Source organism: Lepidochelys olivacea, assembly GCF_965140295.1.
Source record: "Lepidochelys olivacea isolate rLepOli2 genome assembly, chromosome: 1".
In the NCBI taxonomy this organism is placed as follows: domain Eukaryota; kingdom Metazoa; phylum Chordata; order Testudines; family Cheloniidae; genus Lepidochelys; species Lepidochelys olivacea.
Window position 1 is genome coordinate 348,777,500 of NC_140411.1, and position 14,628 is coordinate 348,792,127.

Sequence of the window (14,628 nt, forward strand, 5' to 3'; positions counted from 1 at the left end):
ACTGCTGTTTCCTGGGCCTGTCCATATTCCATGGACAAATATAGGACTTCAGAGCTGGTAGTCTGGTACTTTTCTTCAGTGTTTATTTCTACTTTAAAAATACAGGGATATGGAAGAGTTAAAAAAAAAAAGCAAAGTTTATTTAAATGTGCCAGGAAAAATGAGTAAATCCAAGTAAGTATAATCTAATTCTGCTACCTTCATGTAACTGTTAACTTACGTGGGGTCTAAATTGAAGATCAAATTTGGCCCTCAGACATTTTTCTTTTTTTGTGTTCCCTCTTTTCCCTTGGTCTCCCACTGTATTTTCAAATCTCTCTCTGGGCTCTGCACCTTTTGTCATCCAATTGGTTTCTCAGCAACTGAGTTCTCTCTTTTTCTTATTTCCCCTCTGAATTCTTTCCCCCCCCATGAACCTCTGTTTTTCTCTCTGGATCTTTTGCTCCTCCCTCTGTTGTCTGACCTGCTCAGCTGCTATTTCAAACTGTCATGGAATGAACTTTCAGACCCCAACAGTCCAGCTGCTTCTTTTTAAAGGGGCAACACCTGAAATACACCCTTGTTCGATGCCCATTCAGTGTTGTTTGACCAGCAGGTGAGGAGGAACATGTTACCTATTGTTAGAGAGAGGTGTATGGCCCCACCTACCTTGGCAACTGTAAATTACATGAATTACATCCAGCAGCTGGATTCACCCTGCGAGAAAGCAGGTAGTCTTGCACCTGTCCTCCCCCACGATTTAGTTGTCATTTGTGGTCTGGGCTCCCTGGGTCTTGCTGGTGGATGCTGCTGAGGTGATGTCCTGAACCTGCATGTTCTATGCTCTCACCCTAGCCAGTGTCCTCACTTTCTGGGTATTTCTGGCCTACTATTTGTGAGGAAGGTGCAGCTTCTTTCCACCAGGGAAAACCTTCTCCCTTGTGTTCACACTGGCAGAATCTAGCCCATCGGCACACACTTTAAACTTGCTTGAGGCCAGACCAGGTAATACCAAGGACTAGCTGGCTGGTTTGGACAAGGTCAAAGGCTGTTAAAATAGCTGTATTGTCCTTTGGTTGGAGCACCTGTATGAGACCCTAATGTGGCTAAAATTCAGTAGTTTTTGCCATTGCATGGTGTGCTGGACACTTTGTAAATGCAAAGGGGCCAGTCCCTCCCCATCCTTATTCAGGCATTTCAGCGGGTATTTTATGAACAGCCACTGGCCCCTGCAGCCACTATGCTAGAGCTCAGCCGTGCACCATTTGGAGGAGAGACGATGTTCTCTGGTGGTGGGGGAGACAGAAGAAGGGAGTGGACGAGTGTGAGAAACAGCCACTCTACAAGTAGTGTTTCACCTCCCTGAGAGCAGTGTAAAATAGTGCTACTGCCATGAGCAAGAGTAAGTCCTTGTCTGTCCTCCTCATTGTAGATGGCTCCCATTACCGTAGCATCTGAGCACCTCACACTCTTCAATGTATTTACCCTGAAATCACCTGTAGGGCAGTCCTATTTTCCCCCATTTCACAGATGGGAATCTGAGGCACAGAGACTCTAAGAATCACACAGGACATCTGTGGGAAGCAGGGAATTTAATACAGGCTTGCCGAGCCCTAAACTAGTGCCCTAATCACTGCGCCATCCTTCCTCTTCCAGAGTTTTTAGACACTGTGGTGATATACTGATGAAGGAAATAGGATTTAAGGCCAGTCCACGTCTCTATCCTTCACTCTCTGCCTGCAGGTTCACGTGTTCCAACTAGTCCTGCCATCAGTGCTTTACCAGTCGTAACTAATTACGACATCTTGGTGAGGTAGGTATTATTGTCATTTTACAGATGGAGATACGGTGGCAGAGAGGAGTTTGGTGACTTTATCCAAGATTACACCATAAACCACTAGCAAAGCTGGAATAAGAATTCAGGAGTTCTTGGTTCTCACCACTAGCATATGTTACCTCACCACTGGCCTCAAGGTCCAAAGAAAAGATGGTACAGGAATGTCATAATCCCTGATTTAGAAATGGTACATGAGGGTAACCAAATGTTCCAAGTAACCCCCTGGCATCCAATCTGGATCAGGTTTAGCCATAAATATTTTCTAAATGGAGAAGCCACCAGCCATAAGGTCTTCTCATTCTCCTGGAACTATGCCATTCCCTGGATGTCCTCATAGGTATGTTATGCCAATGTCTTTTGGCTTTCTCAAAGACAATCATGTTTTTGTTAGAATTCAGTTAATATATGGAGAATTGTTATATTGTGGGAGTTAAAAGAAGTTTAATAAAATCTGAGTGGACTGGATAGCTCAAGGGATTTGTGATGATCACAGAATCGTTCACCTATAGCAGTTGACCCATTTAAGTCAATGAAAGTTTGTAATTGACTTCAGTATGCATAGAATCTAGCCTATAGATCACAAGTTTGAATGCAGCATGGGTCAATAGTGACTGAAAATTGCTGTTAAGGGACCCTGGGTAAAAGTTTTAAATGCCTAAGTAATTTAGGGTCCTAAATCCTATTTACTTTCAGTTATTTGTATGGCTCCTTCTAGCTTGCCAAACCAACTATAAACTACATCAATTACACTAACTTTCAATGGGATTAAGGCTCCTAAAACAGAGGCACTTTTGAAAATTTTAACCCTTATGACATGAGATAAGTGATTCTCAGCTATGTTTGTTTCATCGCACCCTAAAGTGTGGTATGTGCTTCACAGACTTACAATTAGACAGTTTCCTGTCCTGAAGATCTTTAAATTTAATCAGTCAAAAAGGCAAAGGATGGAAGAGGAGATAGAAATATACAAGCAAGTGACTGAGGTGATATTGGGCACAACTCTTGTTAGGTCTACAATATTTTTTCTCCCTCCAGAACTATCTGCTTCCAGTTTCTACATATAGGGATTAATTCATTCATCCACCAATACATACCTTCCATAGGTGGGGTAAAACATCGCAACTCTTTAAAAGTGCACAACAGTTGTGATATATATTTTGTAACTAATTATTTTATTTGGATTTAGTCTGTTGGCCTTTTTGCAAAAGCATATACCTTGAAGCTGGTGTCCTGGCCAAAATTTCCAATTTGGGTAGTTACCATTAGCCTTCAGATATTCCTACTGCATTCTTCTATACTTACTGTCCTAAACTGCTATGTGCAGTTAAACGGCTACCACCTTACACCACAGAGGTGGCCATACCTCCATGGTGAGAGAAATGATTGTGACATATACAGTTTGTGTAGTGATTTGAAATCCTTTGAGTTGAAAGATGCTATATAAAAGGTAAGATGATAATGTAATAGGCAGCAGTAGATGAAATGCAAAGAAACAAATATTCATTTCTATATAAATATGGTTTGTAAAATATGATGGGGAAAATATTAACTTTAGACAAAAGGTTTGATCACTTTATATTAAGTTTCCATTTCTAATAGTGTGTAAAGGGTTAATAAATGATTAATGCATATTTTAAAGTTTTGTACCAACATGAGTAGTGTGTGGGTGTGCATTAGATGGTTTTATACATATCAGTCAAAGGTGTTATAGAGGATATCTCCAAAAGAGGTAGGGAAGAGCTTAGAAGAGTGAAATAATTTAAATACCTAGGATCAACGGTTGCTGACAATAATGCCTTCCTTAGAGATGCCCGGCCTTGTACTAAAGCTGCTTGGTGAAAATGACTTGAGCTGATTCCAGTTCTGTGTGACAAAAATATGCCAATAAAGTTAAAAAAAGATAGAACGTATAAAACTGTAATTCGACCCATCCTAATATATGGAACAGAGACTCGGCCAGCCACAAAAGCAATCAATATGTTCTCCTCAGTTGAAATGGTCAAATGGTTGGCCACTCCATGATAGAAAACAAAATGAGGTTTGTAAGAGGCCTAATGCAGGTTGCTCCAACTGAAGGCAAGTTGAGGGAAGATAGGCTATGTTGGTATGGTCACATCCAGCAGAAACCCAAGAGCCGTATTGGTTGGATGGCTTTTGCAACATTTGTGGATAGAAGACAACCAAGGGGGAGACCAATGACTTAGTAGATGGACCAGATATAAATCAACCTCAGAGAGACCAATCTGGATGACAGTCTGGCATACAATCATAAATTTTGTAAGAAGGCTATAAAAGTCGCCAACTCCAGATAGGGAAGCAGAAAGAGTCAAAGGGTGTAAGCTGTGATTATAAGCAATCTATTGACCTGCTGGTCTCTCCGTATCAATTTATAGCAATTGATTAATCATTTAAGACCCATGTATAACCTACTTATTAATTGAACCATAATATAAAGGGTAACCAAAGGTTTTCTTAAACAGAAGAAAAATGTATTGACCATTGACAGTAATTTAGGTGGACATATTTACATTGCTAGCCTGGTCTGCTGAACATGTAGCCACAGAGGCTAGCATAGCCTACTGGTGAGTGTGTTACAGATCTCCCGCTGTGCCTGATCCACAGAGGATATAAATCATTGCAACTAGCAGCTATAAAAAATATAGACTATAGCTCAAGCTGTAGTCGCTCATGTTTTCTGTATCGGAGTCAGTGGTAAAATCCACTATCTGTTGGCTAAGACAGTGGCTATCATACTAGCACTGCTGGGAAAAGAGCTTTTGGGATCCAGATAATAAATATTATTTAATTTCAGTTTGATTTAGAAGAACATGAGCAAGTTTTTTCTACAAAATGAGGAGCAGTATTGTTACCATCCCAAACTGGTAAGTGAACCACTTTGTAACCAACACTACGGTCTACTGGAGCATTAAAATTCAAGCACTACAAGCCTACTGCTGTGAGTCCTATTCCCCCTGTGCAAGCGTTGACATCATGAATATCATCATCACTGTTGGTACTAAGTGGCCTCTTTGTTGGCATTTTTAGCCTAGGCTCCAAGTCCTGAGGGCTTATTTCATTGCTACTTCAGAGGTGTTCCTTCAGCTGTAAGACAGGGTTTGGGCAATGGAGGTAGCTCACACTGCCACTGCCCATGATATTCCTCTTCTGTGGATATTTGTCTAACCTGCTCTTAAAAATCTCCAATTAGGGAATTCCACACCTCCCTCAGCAATTTGTTCCAATGCTTAACTGTAGTTCTGAGGTTCAAACCCTGCTGATCCCACCCCTGATGTGGATGTTATTGTGGGTCATTACACACCCATAAGGAGGCAGTTAGTAGTTTGTGTGTGATGTTTGTATGTATTGCTATGGGTTCATTCTGTCCAGCAGAGGGAAGTGGGGAGCAATTTTTTCTGAAATGCCGTTTTCAGTGAGTTTAATAGCAATTATATCCTGGAATAAAATGGAGGTGGCACTTCTAACCCAGACATCCCACTTTACCCCTGTACAGGCAAAGTACTTTGTGCCACTGACCGATGCTAAATTTCAGGACTATCTCAATGGCCGCAAGAGATGTGCCAAACTTATGTGCAGATCTTCAGAGTTCAATCAAGACAAGACAACACTGATAGTGACTAATAATCCCCTTCCTGACCTGAATTCCAGTCAAAGAAAGGACACCCCCATGAAGTTTTTCTGCAAAGAGCACTTAAGAAGGGTAAAAACATTTCACTGCTAATTTTTAAACTGGGAAAGGACATGGCCCTTGTAATGCTGAGATTTACAGAGGTCCAGGGTTGCACCTTTGAGTTATGAGGAAGTAATATCCAATGATTAGAGCAGAGGATGAGTAGTCAGGGCTCTTGGGATCTAGTCTTACCAATACCACTAATTCCTGATGTGACTTTGGGCAAGTCACTTAATCTAATGTGCCTCATTTTCTCCATCTGTAAAATAGAGATATTGATATGTAGCTAAACATATCTAGATACTTATATGGCTCCCATCACCACAGAATCTGAGTGCTTCCCAAAAGTTAAGTGGTATGACAATATCCCCCATAACTCTTTCCCTTCTCCACCTCTAGGAGTAAAAATGTATACTGTGTGTGTGTATTTGCAAACACTCAGGTTCCAAGCACTTTTTCCTCTCCCACCATATCTATGCTTGTTTTTATTTGCTGTTCATGAATATTGGCATGACCAGGTTTTTGTTCATGTACAAGTCCTGCCTGTTTGCATATAGTCTTCCAATCAGGGAGCAGAACCACCACCAGGTGATGTAGGTGAGCAGTCAAATACCACAATAGCAAATAGTCTAAGTGACCAGTTTGTGAACAAGACACAGGTTCAAATGTTTGCATGAACTGGTCATGGAGAGCAAATGAGTAAAACTGGTCATTTGTTTGGAGAGCATTGAGGCCCAGATCCTCAAAAGATACTTAGGTGCCTAACTCCTTTTGATTTCAATAGGCATTAAATGCCTAAATACCTTTGAGGACTGGGCCTGAGATCCTTGTGTGAAAGGCACAGCAAAGGTGCCAGAAATTATTAATTGAGCATGTGGTGTTAGACTGCAATGTGGACAAGGAGTTGGAAGGAAATATCCTCAGTTTTGTCACGAGGATCACAATATTTGATTTTTTCTTAATGCCCCAGCTCCTCAATTTGTACAATTACATGATAATCTCAACTTTCATATTTCAAAATATAAGTTTCAAGTCCTCATAGATGCAAATTAAAACCTTAGAAACATGCAGCAAGTGTATCCCATAGGCTCAGAAACCAGAAGTCAGATTAAAGAGAATTTGACATTTATTTTTAAATCATGATTTTTGGCAACCTGACTTATTTTTGAGGTTGGCGTTAGCAATACACTATCTTTGTCTTTATAAGAATTCAGCCTCTTTTGCTCTCCATTCACTGTATTTGCTTTTACTTCCTCTGAGAGATTCCTGCTTATCCAAGCCTTCTCTTCCCTGGGTCATGACTAAGTTCTCCTTGCTGACTGCAAAGTCTTTGCCTTTCCTCTTAGGGGCCAATTTTTATGACTCCCCTTGCAACAGATCTGATTTCTTTTCCATTTCTCCCAAAGGGGATCGATGCCAGGAGTCAGCTTCATTTACCCCCGCTGAAGAGACAACAGCTGACTGAAGCAGGCATAAATTTTGATGAGGGAAAAGTTGGGAAATCACTCCAGTTCAGGTGAAGTCAGTGCCCCATTTCTTTGCTCGCTGGTCCTTATCAGTCCAGTGACATGGTATCACATGTTGGAGTGCAATCCAGACTAGTGAGAGGTTGTCTCTCCACCAGCCCTGTTCCCCTATCTGCTTTAAAATGCTCTGCTGCTGTAGCTCACTAGTCTGGATGCTCCCCACCAGAATACAAGCATGTGCTAAGTGTCTGAGACAAGCAGCCACGGTTCATTAATTTGGATCCCATCAGCATGCTTATTACACTACAGCCACATGTGGTCTCTGCCTACTACTAGCCAAGTGAACCTGTGGCGTAGCCAGGTGGAAAAAACAGGGGGAGCGGAGATTAAAAAGGGCGCCACCCCCTGATACTCACCCAGCGGCGCTCCGGGTCTTCAGCAGCACTTTGGCGTTGGGTCCTTCACTCGCTCTGGTCTTTGGCACTGAAGGACAGCCCCCCCTCTCCCCCTGCCACCGCAATGCTGCGGCAGTACTCTCCGGTCTTCAGAAGTACTGCTGAAGACCCGGAGCACTGCTGGGTGAGTACCAGGAGATGGGGCTTTTTTTTTTTTTTTTTTTTAAATCTCCACTCCCCCTGACCCACCACCGAAGACCCGGAGCGCCGCCGGGTGAGTAAAAATTTAAAAGGCGCCAAAGAATTAAAAAGGCACCAGTTCTCCTCAGTGGGGGAGCAGCCGCTGCCCCACTCCCCCCAGCTACGCTACTGAAGTGAACCCTACACCCACCCACCTCCAGTCCTGAATTTCCCCAAATCCATCTACCCTGAAGTGTCCACACCTCTCCTCAACTACTCAAAGAAATAATACCGTTTGTTTGCTCCTTTAAGGAGACTATACCCAGCGGCTTGCCACATTAACTGGAGTTAACAATCACTTCAATTCAAACACAGTACTGGGTGTGGGGGGGGTTAAATTTATTTTAATCTATTAATGACAGGACATAGGTTGAATGATGCCAAATAAAAGAACTAAAAGTGAAAACCTGCATCTAATACAATCTAGCAAGGTACGGTCTTTGTTTAAAATGGTTTTGCTCATCACTTACTCTTGGTCCACCGTGGCTGACTATCCTTCAGTCAGGACCTTCCACAGAAGTACGAGGTGCTGATTTCCCTTGTCGTCTTAAGTGAAAAAACTTAGAGGTTCACTGCCCCTCTCTTTATAGTCCAGTAAAGCATCTCCTAAAGTTCATGAGACCCTGTTTCAAGAACCAGGAAGGCTTCCTCAGGGTGTGGTCTCCATCCCCCAGTGATAGCTTGATGGCTTTGTTTACCTTGTATGTAAATGTGCCTTCAGTGTGTCTGCCTGATGCCCAGGCTGGTTAGCCAAGCAAATACACAATTCTTTATGATCTAGACATACTGACTCCCAAACCACCTCATGAGCTTTAATGGTTCTATTTACTGCCTATGTAAATTGTAATTCTATTGTTACTGGTCACATGGCTTCATTTGTATTCAAGACCTGGACAGTCCTGTTTCTACTGTCTTCAAATACAGACTTTAAAAAACACAAAATCAGAGAACATCCATAACTCCATATGTAGCATAGTCACACATATCCCACAATGATATTATTGACCAGTGTGGTGTTAGTTTTCAAATGATACCTCACAAGGCACAGGTTGTACCAATATCATTGCAGTAGTGTGTAGGGTGTGAATACAGAGGTGCTTAGGGTCAAACATGGATCTTCTTAGACTGAAGAGTTACTTTATCTTCTTTGTTCCAGTGACTCATAGGTTGGAGGTGAGCCTGGCACAAGTAGCAAGACTATGAGCTGCCATGGGGGAGGGAGAAAGTGTTTTGAAGATGAAATCTGTGTATTAAATTTACTCACCAGTAAAAAATTATTTGCATGACTCAAGGTAGCAAAAGAGAACAATTCTGCACATTCTGCTTTAGCCCTGTTTTGTATGGTTTGTCATTATATCCAAGCTCTGCATTTTCATATCAGAGGGGCCTATAGGGTAACATCCAGTCCTTCACACCCTGGGCTAGTGTAGTATTGTTTTCTACAGCACAAATTCTGGTACTTACAATTTCTGTAGCGCAAGGCCCTCCCCCAGATGGGTTGTTAACACGGATTCCAGTAGGGACCTTCAGCACCACAGGCCCTTGAGCTAAAGGAATAACTCCATTCATAGGTGCCAACTCCGTGGTGCTCCAGGGCTGGAGCACCCACAGGGAAAAATTAGTGGGTGCTCTGCACCCACTGGCAACCAAGCTTCCCCCACCCCACGCCCCACCTCCTCCCTGAGAGCGTGCGTCCCAGCTCCTCCGCCTATCTCTCAGCGCTTCCTGCCTTGCCGCTGCTGGGAGGTGTTTGGCGGCATGCTGGGAGGGAGGGGGAGAAGCAGGGATGTGGCATGCTCAGGGGAGGAGGCAGGGAGCGGTGGGGCCAGGGCAGGGATTTGGGGAAGGAGTCAGAATAGGGGCATGGAGCGGGTGGGGACTTTGGGGAAGGGGTTGGAATGGGGGCAGGGCAAGGGCGGGAGTGGGCGAGGCAGGGGTGGAGGGGTCGAGCACCCACCGGCTGGAGCAGAAGTTGGCGCCTAGGATTCCATTGGCTGGCAGCAGTAGGCGGCTGCTACCCCTTAATGCATTAAAGGAATTTTGCTTTGGGTTATGCTTCATCTTAAAGCAGCAGTCCCCAAAATTTGAGGATTGGACCCCCTTTTACTCCTGTCCACGCCCCTCCCCAGAGCTGGCATTGGGGCCGTGGCTCAGGGGGGAGGACAGTCGGGGTCATGGGGCCGAGGCTGGGGCTGCAGCTGGAGGCGGGTCTGGGACCAGGAGTGGGACAGAGGCTGAAGGTGGGGATGTGAGCAGAGCTGGGGAGGGAAGGGCTGGGCGGTGCTCCCTCCCTGCCACAGTGAGGGCTGGCCCAGGCCCTGCCATGCCCCCCTCAAAGGTTTCTCCCCACCCCCTTAGAGGGCCTTGCCCCACACTCAGTGGACCTCTGTCTTAAAGCAATATCATTCACTGAGCCATGCAGCGTTTGGGCTTGCTACAGAGATCTTCAAGCATACATTGGTGCAGCCCTTCTGAGTAAGTTTTTCCATTCCAAACTGCAGGTTTTCCACAGACAATGATTTCAAGATTGAAGGACAGTTTTCCAAAAGCTATGCTGAGAGGCGATTGCTAAAGCTATATCCCCATCTCCACTTTCAAGCTTTCCCTAGACTAGGTAAGAAGTTACCACACGTGCCCCCACCCAGAATTGCTACTTGGCTAGTATTGAGCTTACTCTCACAGACTGAGCATGCTCAGTAGCATCTGCTGAAGCCACTGTCCTCCCTCCCCCTATTTGTAGGTATGGGTCATGTCTGGGTGGGAGGAGAGGGAAGTATGATAGATGCCCCCACCACCCAACCCTCCTCTGTTAAAAAGGAGGAAGAGATTACTGAATCATTACAGCAGGGTGATGCACTTGGCTTCCACAGAAACACAACCAGAGCTGAGTACCTGTGTACAGGATTTGTTCTTGGTGTTTACATTTTTCACAGGAGAAATGTATGGAGCTGATGTATCTAAGAACTGCTCTTGTTCTGGGTTTGTCCACAGTCCAGAAAGTAAACTGCCATGAGAAGAGCAGCCCTTGTGCTATCTCAGCCCTCTAAATAGTTCCTCAGATATTTAAAAAGCCAGTACAAAATGTCAGCACCAATGCCTGTGCATATGCGAGCCCCCTAGTAAGCATGTTACACAGGCTCACTTTTCCCCTTCCTTCCCTTAAATATACAGGGTTTGATAAGCTGCATCGCTCTTCAGCCGTGTGAGAAGTAGTCCAGTATATTATGTATTGCAGTAATGTCAATTTATTTGCAACATCAAGCTGATATGACTAATTCCTCCTGAAGATGCCACTTCCCTCCCAGATCAGTTGCCACTCCTCCAACCTTCAAATAGTACTGCTCCCCAGAGGTTTTCCTTCCTTACCTATATCAAATTCCTGTCCAAGTCAGTGGATGGGGAAGTTTTGGGCCTTGTAGCCTCCCTTGGCAAGTAAGTAGGCCCCTTGTCTCCATCTCACACCCGCCCTCCTCTGATTCTCCCCTCCTCAAATCCCAAACCCCTTATCTCAAAGCTCCCACTAGGTACCATTTGATCTCCCAAGCTCAGATCCCAACCTAAGTTCCTCAGAAGCACAACCCCATGCACCTAATAACCAGAACTCTTACCAAGAAAGGCCCCAAGGCCTACAACTTCCCCATCAACTGAAATATTGTCTAGGTGAAACACCAGCAGGGCTGTCTTCTTGACAATCCTCCTTCTGAAGGCAGCTGACCAGCAGGAATCCCTCTGCTGACCAGGGGGTCCTCTAGGAATACAAGCTTAATGGGCTTCCCCTCTCCCATGCCGTGGTGGCAAGTTTTCAGAGGTCAGCAAATCAGTAGGATTCTCCTCTGTAGCAGTTGGTGTTTGGAGACTCACTAACAGGGTCCCATGCACTAGAGCAGTGTTTCCTCAACAACTAGTTTTTCGACCAGTGCTGGTCCCCGAGATCTCCCTGTTGCAGTTTAGGGGGGCAACAAGCCAGTCCCTGGTATCAAAAAGGTTGAGAAACACTGCCCTAGGGCACTTTGTGCCCTATTCCATCAGGGCAGGAGGGAGCAGTGGGCAGTTCTTTGGGATTCTGCCCTAGCCTGAGAGGAGAGGACAGTCACTAAAGGACTGAGTTACTCAAAGGGAGGAGATAGAGGGGTGCGATGATTTGCGGGTTCTGTCTGTACAACTTAGGACTTCCGTGATACAGCAATTTTCATAGTAACAACTTCATATCATCCAGAATACCTCTAGCTGAATGTGGAAGCCACCTGGCAGGGATGTGTCATATCTTTGTCAGACCAGGGACGATGGTGGAACTCAATGACTGCCTTGTCAGGGTGCAGCACTGTGGGACAATGGGCTAGCTGGGGGTTTGGACAGTGGAAATAATAAAGAGAAGAATGAAGAAACACAGGTGCAGAGCAGTTTATAAAAAGAGTCTTTGGGGAGAAGACTCCTGGAGAGATACATAGGAAGTTCTGGGCAGGAAGAAGGAAGGTGCTGGAGTGGCCAAGGTCAGAGGTAGTGAGCTATGGGGAGAAGACATGTGCTGGAGCAGAGGGGGCCACCCAGGGTCCTGACAGCTCGGACTCCCATCCCAAAGAATGCTCTGTAGTGGTGAGGAAACTGAGGCAGGGCAGGGTTTATTATTTATGTATAGATCTCTGTATTTCTCATGCAATTAAAGAGCAATAGGGTTTTACAACCCCCTGCAAAGCAGCTGTGTGTGTTAAGCATTAAACCTATCCCATGCCTCCTTGAAGTAACTCAGAGAGCTCACATCTTTGACTGGAGGTTTTTAAGAGGGGGCCAGAAAGCAGATCTGTGCCCTGAGAGGGTCCCCAGAGCTCTGAGGCCCTGGCAGTGCCTGGGCCCCATTTAGACTATGGGCTTAAAACACCTGGGGATTCAACAACTAGATCCCCTCTCAGCAGTCTGGTTAGTGATCAAGAGGGAGTGCTCTACTGGAGCTGTGACAAGGAGCTGCACCCAGTGCCATGCTGCCAGGATCAACCCCTTCAGAGCCTTCACAGGGGACGAACTGCTACAAGAGGCCACAGCATGATGTGCCAAGATCCTAAACCGAGAGTTGGATCATCCTTCCTCTCTGACTAGTGCCCAGGCAACTGGGAGACCCAAGTTCAGGTCCCTAGCAAATTACTTAGTTGCTCTGTGCCTCAATTCCCCATAGGTTGTGAGGATAACTACACTGAAGACTGAGAGGCACTCATATTTTAATGGGGGTCATAAGTACCTAAGATAGATGGAATAGTAGAAAAGAGACTTGAACACTCACTGGTAGCATGGGAACATGGCCAAAAACAGTTGTATGCTACTTTGATGCTAGCTCTGTGTGTTACCTAGCCTTGCCAAGTTCAACTCACCCACTCTGAATTTGTCTCTTTGAACCAAGGAAAGAACACCTTTGTTCCCACTGCCTTCCCCAGACAGCATAGTAGAAGGTGGGAAGTAGAGTTTGAACTTGGGCTGGTAAATGCTGATTAGAATTTTGCGAGGCTCGTATAAATGTATGTTCCCAAACATTATTGGTTGGTATATTTAAGCAACTCCGGTTAGTCTGTTTACAGCAAGCTCTTGACTCCTGTTGTAACCTACTCCTTCTGAGGTTTATTTGAGGGGAGGAGGAGAGGGATTAAAAAGGTATTTACCTCTGAATAATTTGGAGAAGAGAGGAGCCACTCTGTATATCAGCCTTTCCTGTGCTCTGTCTCCCTCTGACACACCCTGTGCTTTGTTGTAGCTACAGAGGATGTGCAATCCCTTCCAAGAAAGGATAGCAAGCCCACAAGAGAAACAAGCTGCCAGTGGGAACCATTAACTCTTTCCTCCCTTTTTGAGGCAAAGCCCACTGTCAATGCACCAGGGAAAAACGGCTTCCGGTGTGGGAAAGTCTCGCAGTGGGTAGTAAGCAGTTCTTTTGTAGATAGTTCCAAATAAAGCTTTCCATTGAGTCACTGCTATTTGGATGAATGCAGCCATCAGACCACTAAACGTTCTGGAGCCCAGAAAGCTCAGCTGGCCCCTGCAAAGACACTTTTAACAGAGGTTGCATGATTTGGGGTTTACTGTGGAGAATGATGCTGCAGTGAACGTTTGGGGGACCAAGAACAAGGGTCGTTAACAAAATATTAGTTTTTGGGCTATGAACGTTGCCTTAGAAGGGGACACGGTCAGCTCCATCTTTAGCGTTATGGCAGCAGTCAGCCATTAGGATTACACTGAATTCTTTAGCCAAGTGAACTCCCATGCCTGGCAGAGCTCCCAATAGCATCTCACATTCTTTATAAGAAAGAGCACCTACCCCAGAGCACTTATTCTGGTTCCAGTTTCATAAACTAGCTCTAGTCCTCCAAGGCTTTGCTTGTGGCTGGGGAGAAGTACATCAAAAAGCAGCAACACTGGGAGTTAACACATTTCCCCCTTATTTACAGAGGAGATCTTAACATAAATACCTACATGGGGAACAAAAGTTTGAGCAGGGGGCAATCTAGCAGCCAAAGATAGAAAATCCAATGCATGTTTGATGTTGAAGCTAGTTAAATTCAGCCTAGGAAGACAATTTAAAAAATAACCCTGATTGTTTAACCATTGAAACAATTTTCATGGGGGTGTTTTGGATTCTCCATTGGTGGAAACTTAAATCAAGACTGGCAGTTTTTCTAAATTATATGGTCTAGATCAATGGGAATTAGTTCAAGAACATCCTTTGGCATGTGTTACGCAGGAAGTTAGACTAGATCACAATGATCCCTTCTGGCCTTGGAATCTATGAATGTGAGAGTTTGAATAATACCCCTCACTTCTTCCCCCTGCCCTCCCACCCCCAAAACACAGTATGGAAATACTACATTTGATTCAAGAATTTTGAAAGCATTACATCTTTTCCAATGGTAAATTGCAAGAAGATACAAGGCTTAAGATGTCTTACAGACCGCATGCTTAACTTTAGTCATAACACAGGGAAGGCCTGCGGTAGATTAGAGGTTTGACAAGATCTTAGTGTCTTAACTGACTCCACCAAGAGCA

At 44.7% G+C, this 14,628-nt stretch overlaps 1 protein-coding gene across 1 annotated transcript; it reads left to right on the forward strand.

Moving 5' to 3' along the window:
* Positions 1-4,644: 4,644 nt before the first annotated feature.
* TSGA13 (testis specific 13) lies at positions 4,645-13,539 on the forward strand (the record flags this gene model as incomplete). Its single annotated transcript, XM_084618811.1, has 5 exons — positions 4,645-4,698; positions 5,328-5,534; positions 6,911-7,020; positions 10,107-10,219; positions 13,343-13,539. The coding sequence occupies 5 exons, from the start codon at positions 4,645-4,647 to the stop codon at positions 13,537-13,539; spliced, it is 681 nt and encodes a 226-aa protein (XP_084474937.1).
* Between the last annotated feature and the right edge of the window lie 1,089 nt (positions 13,540-14,628).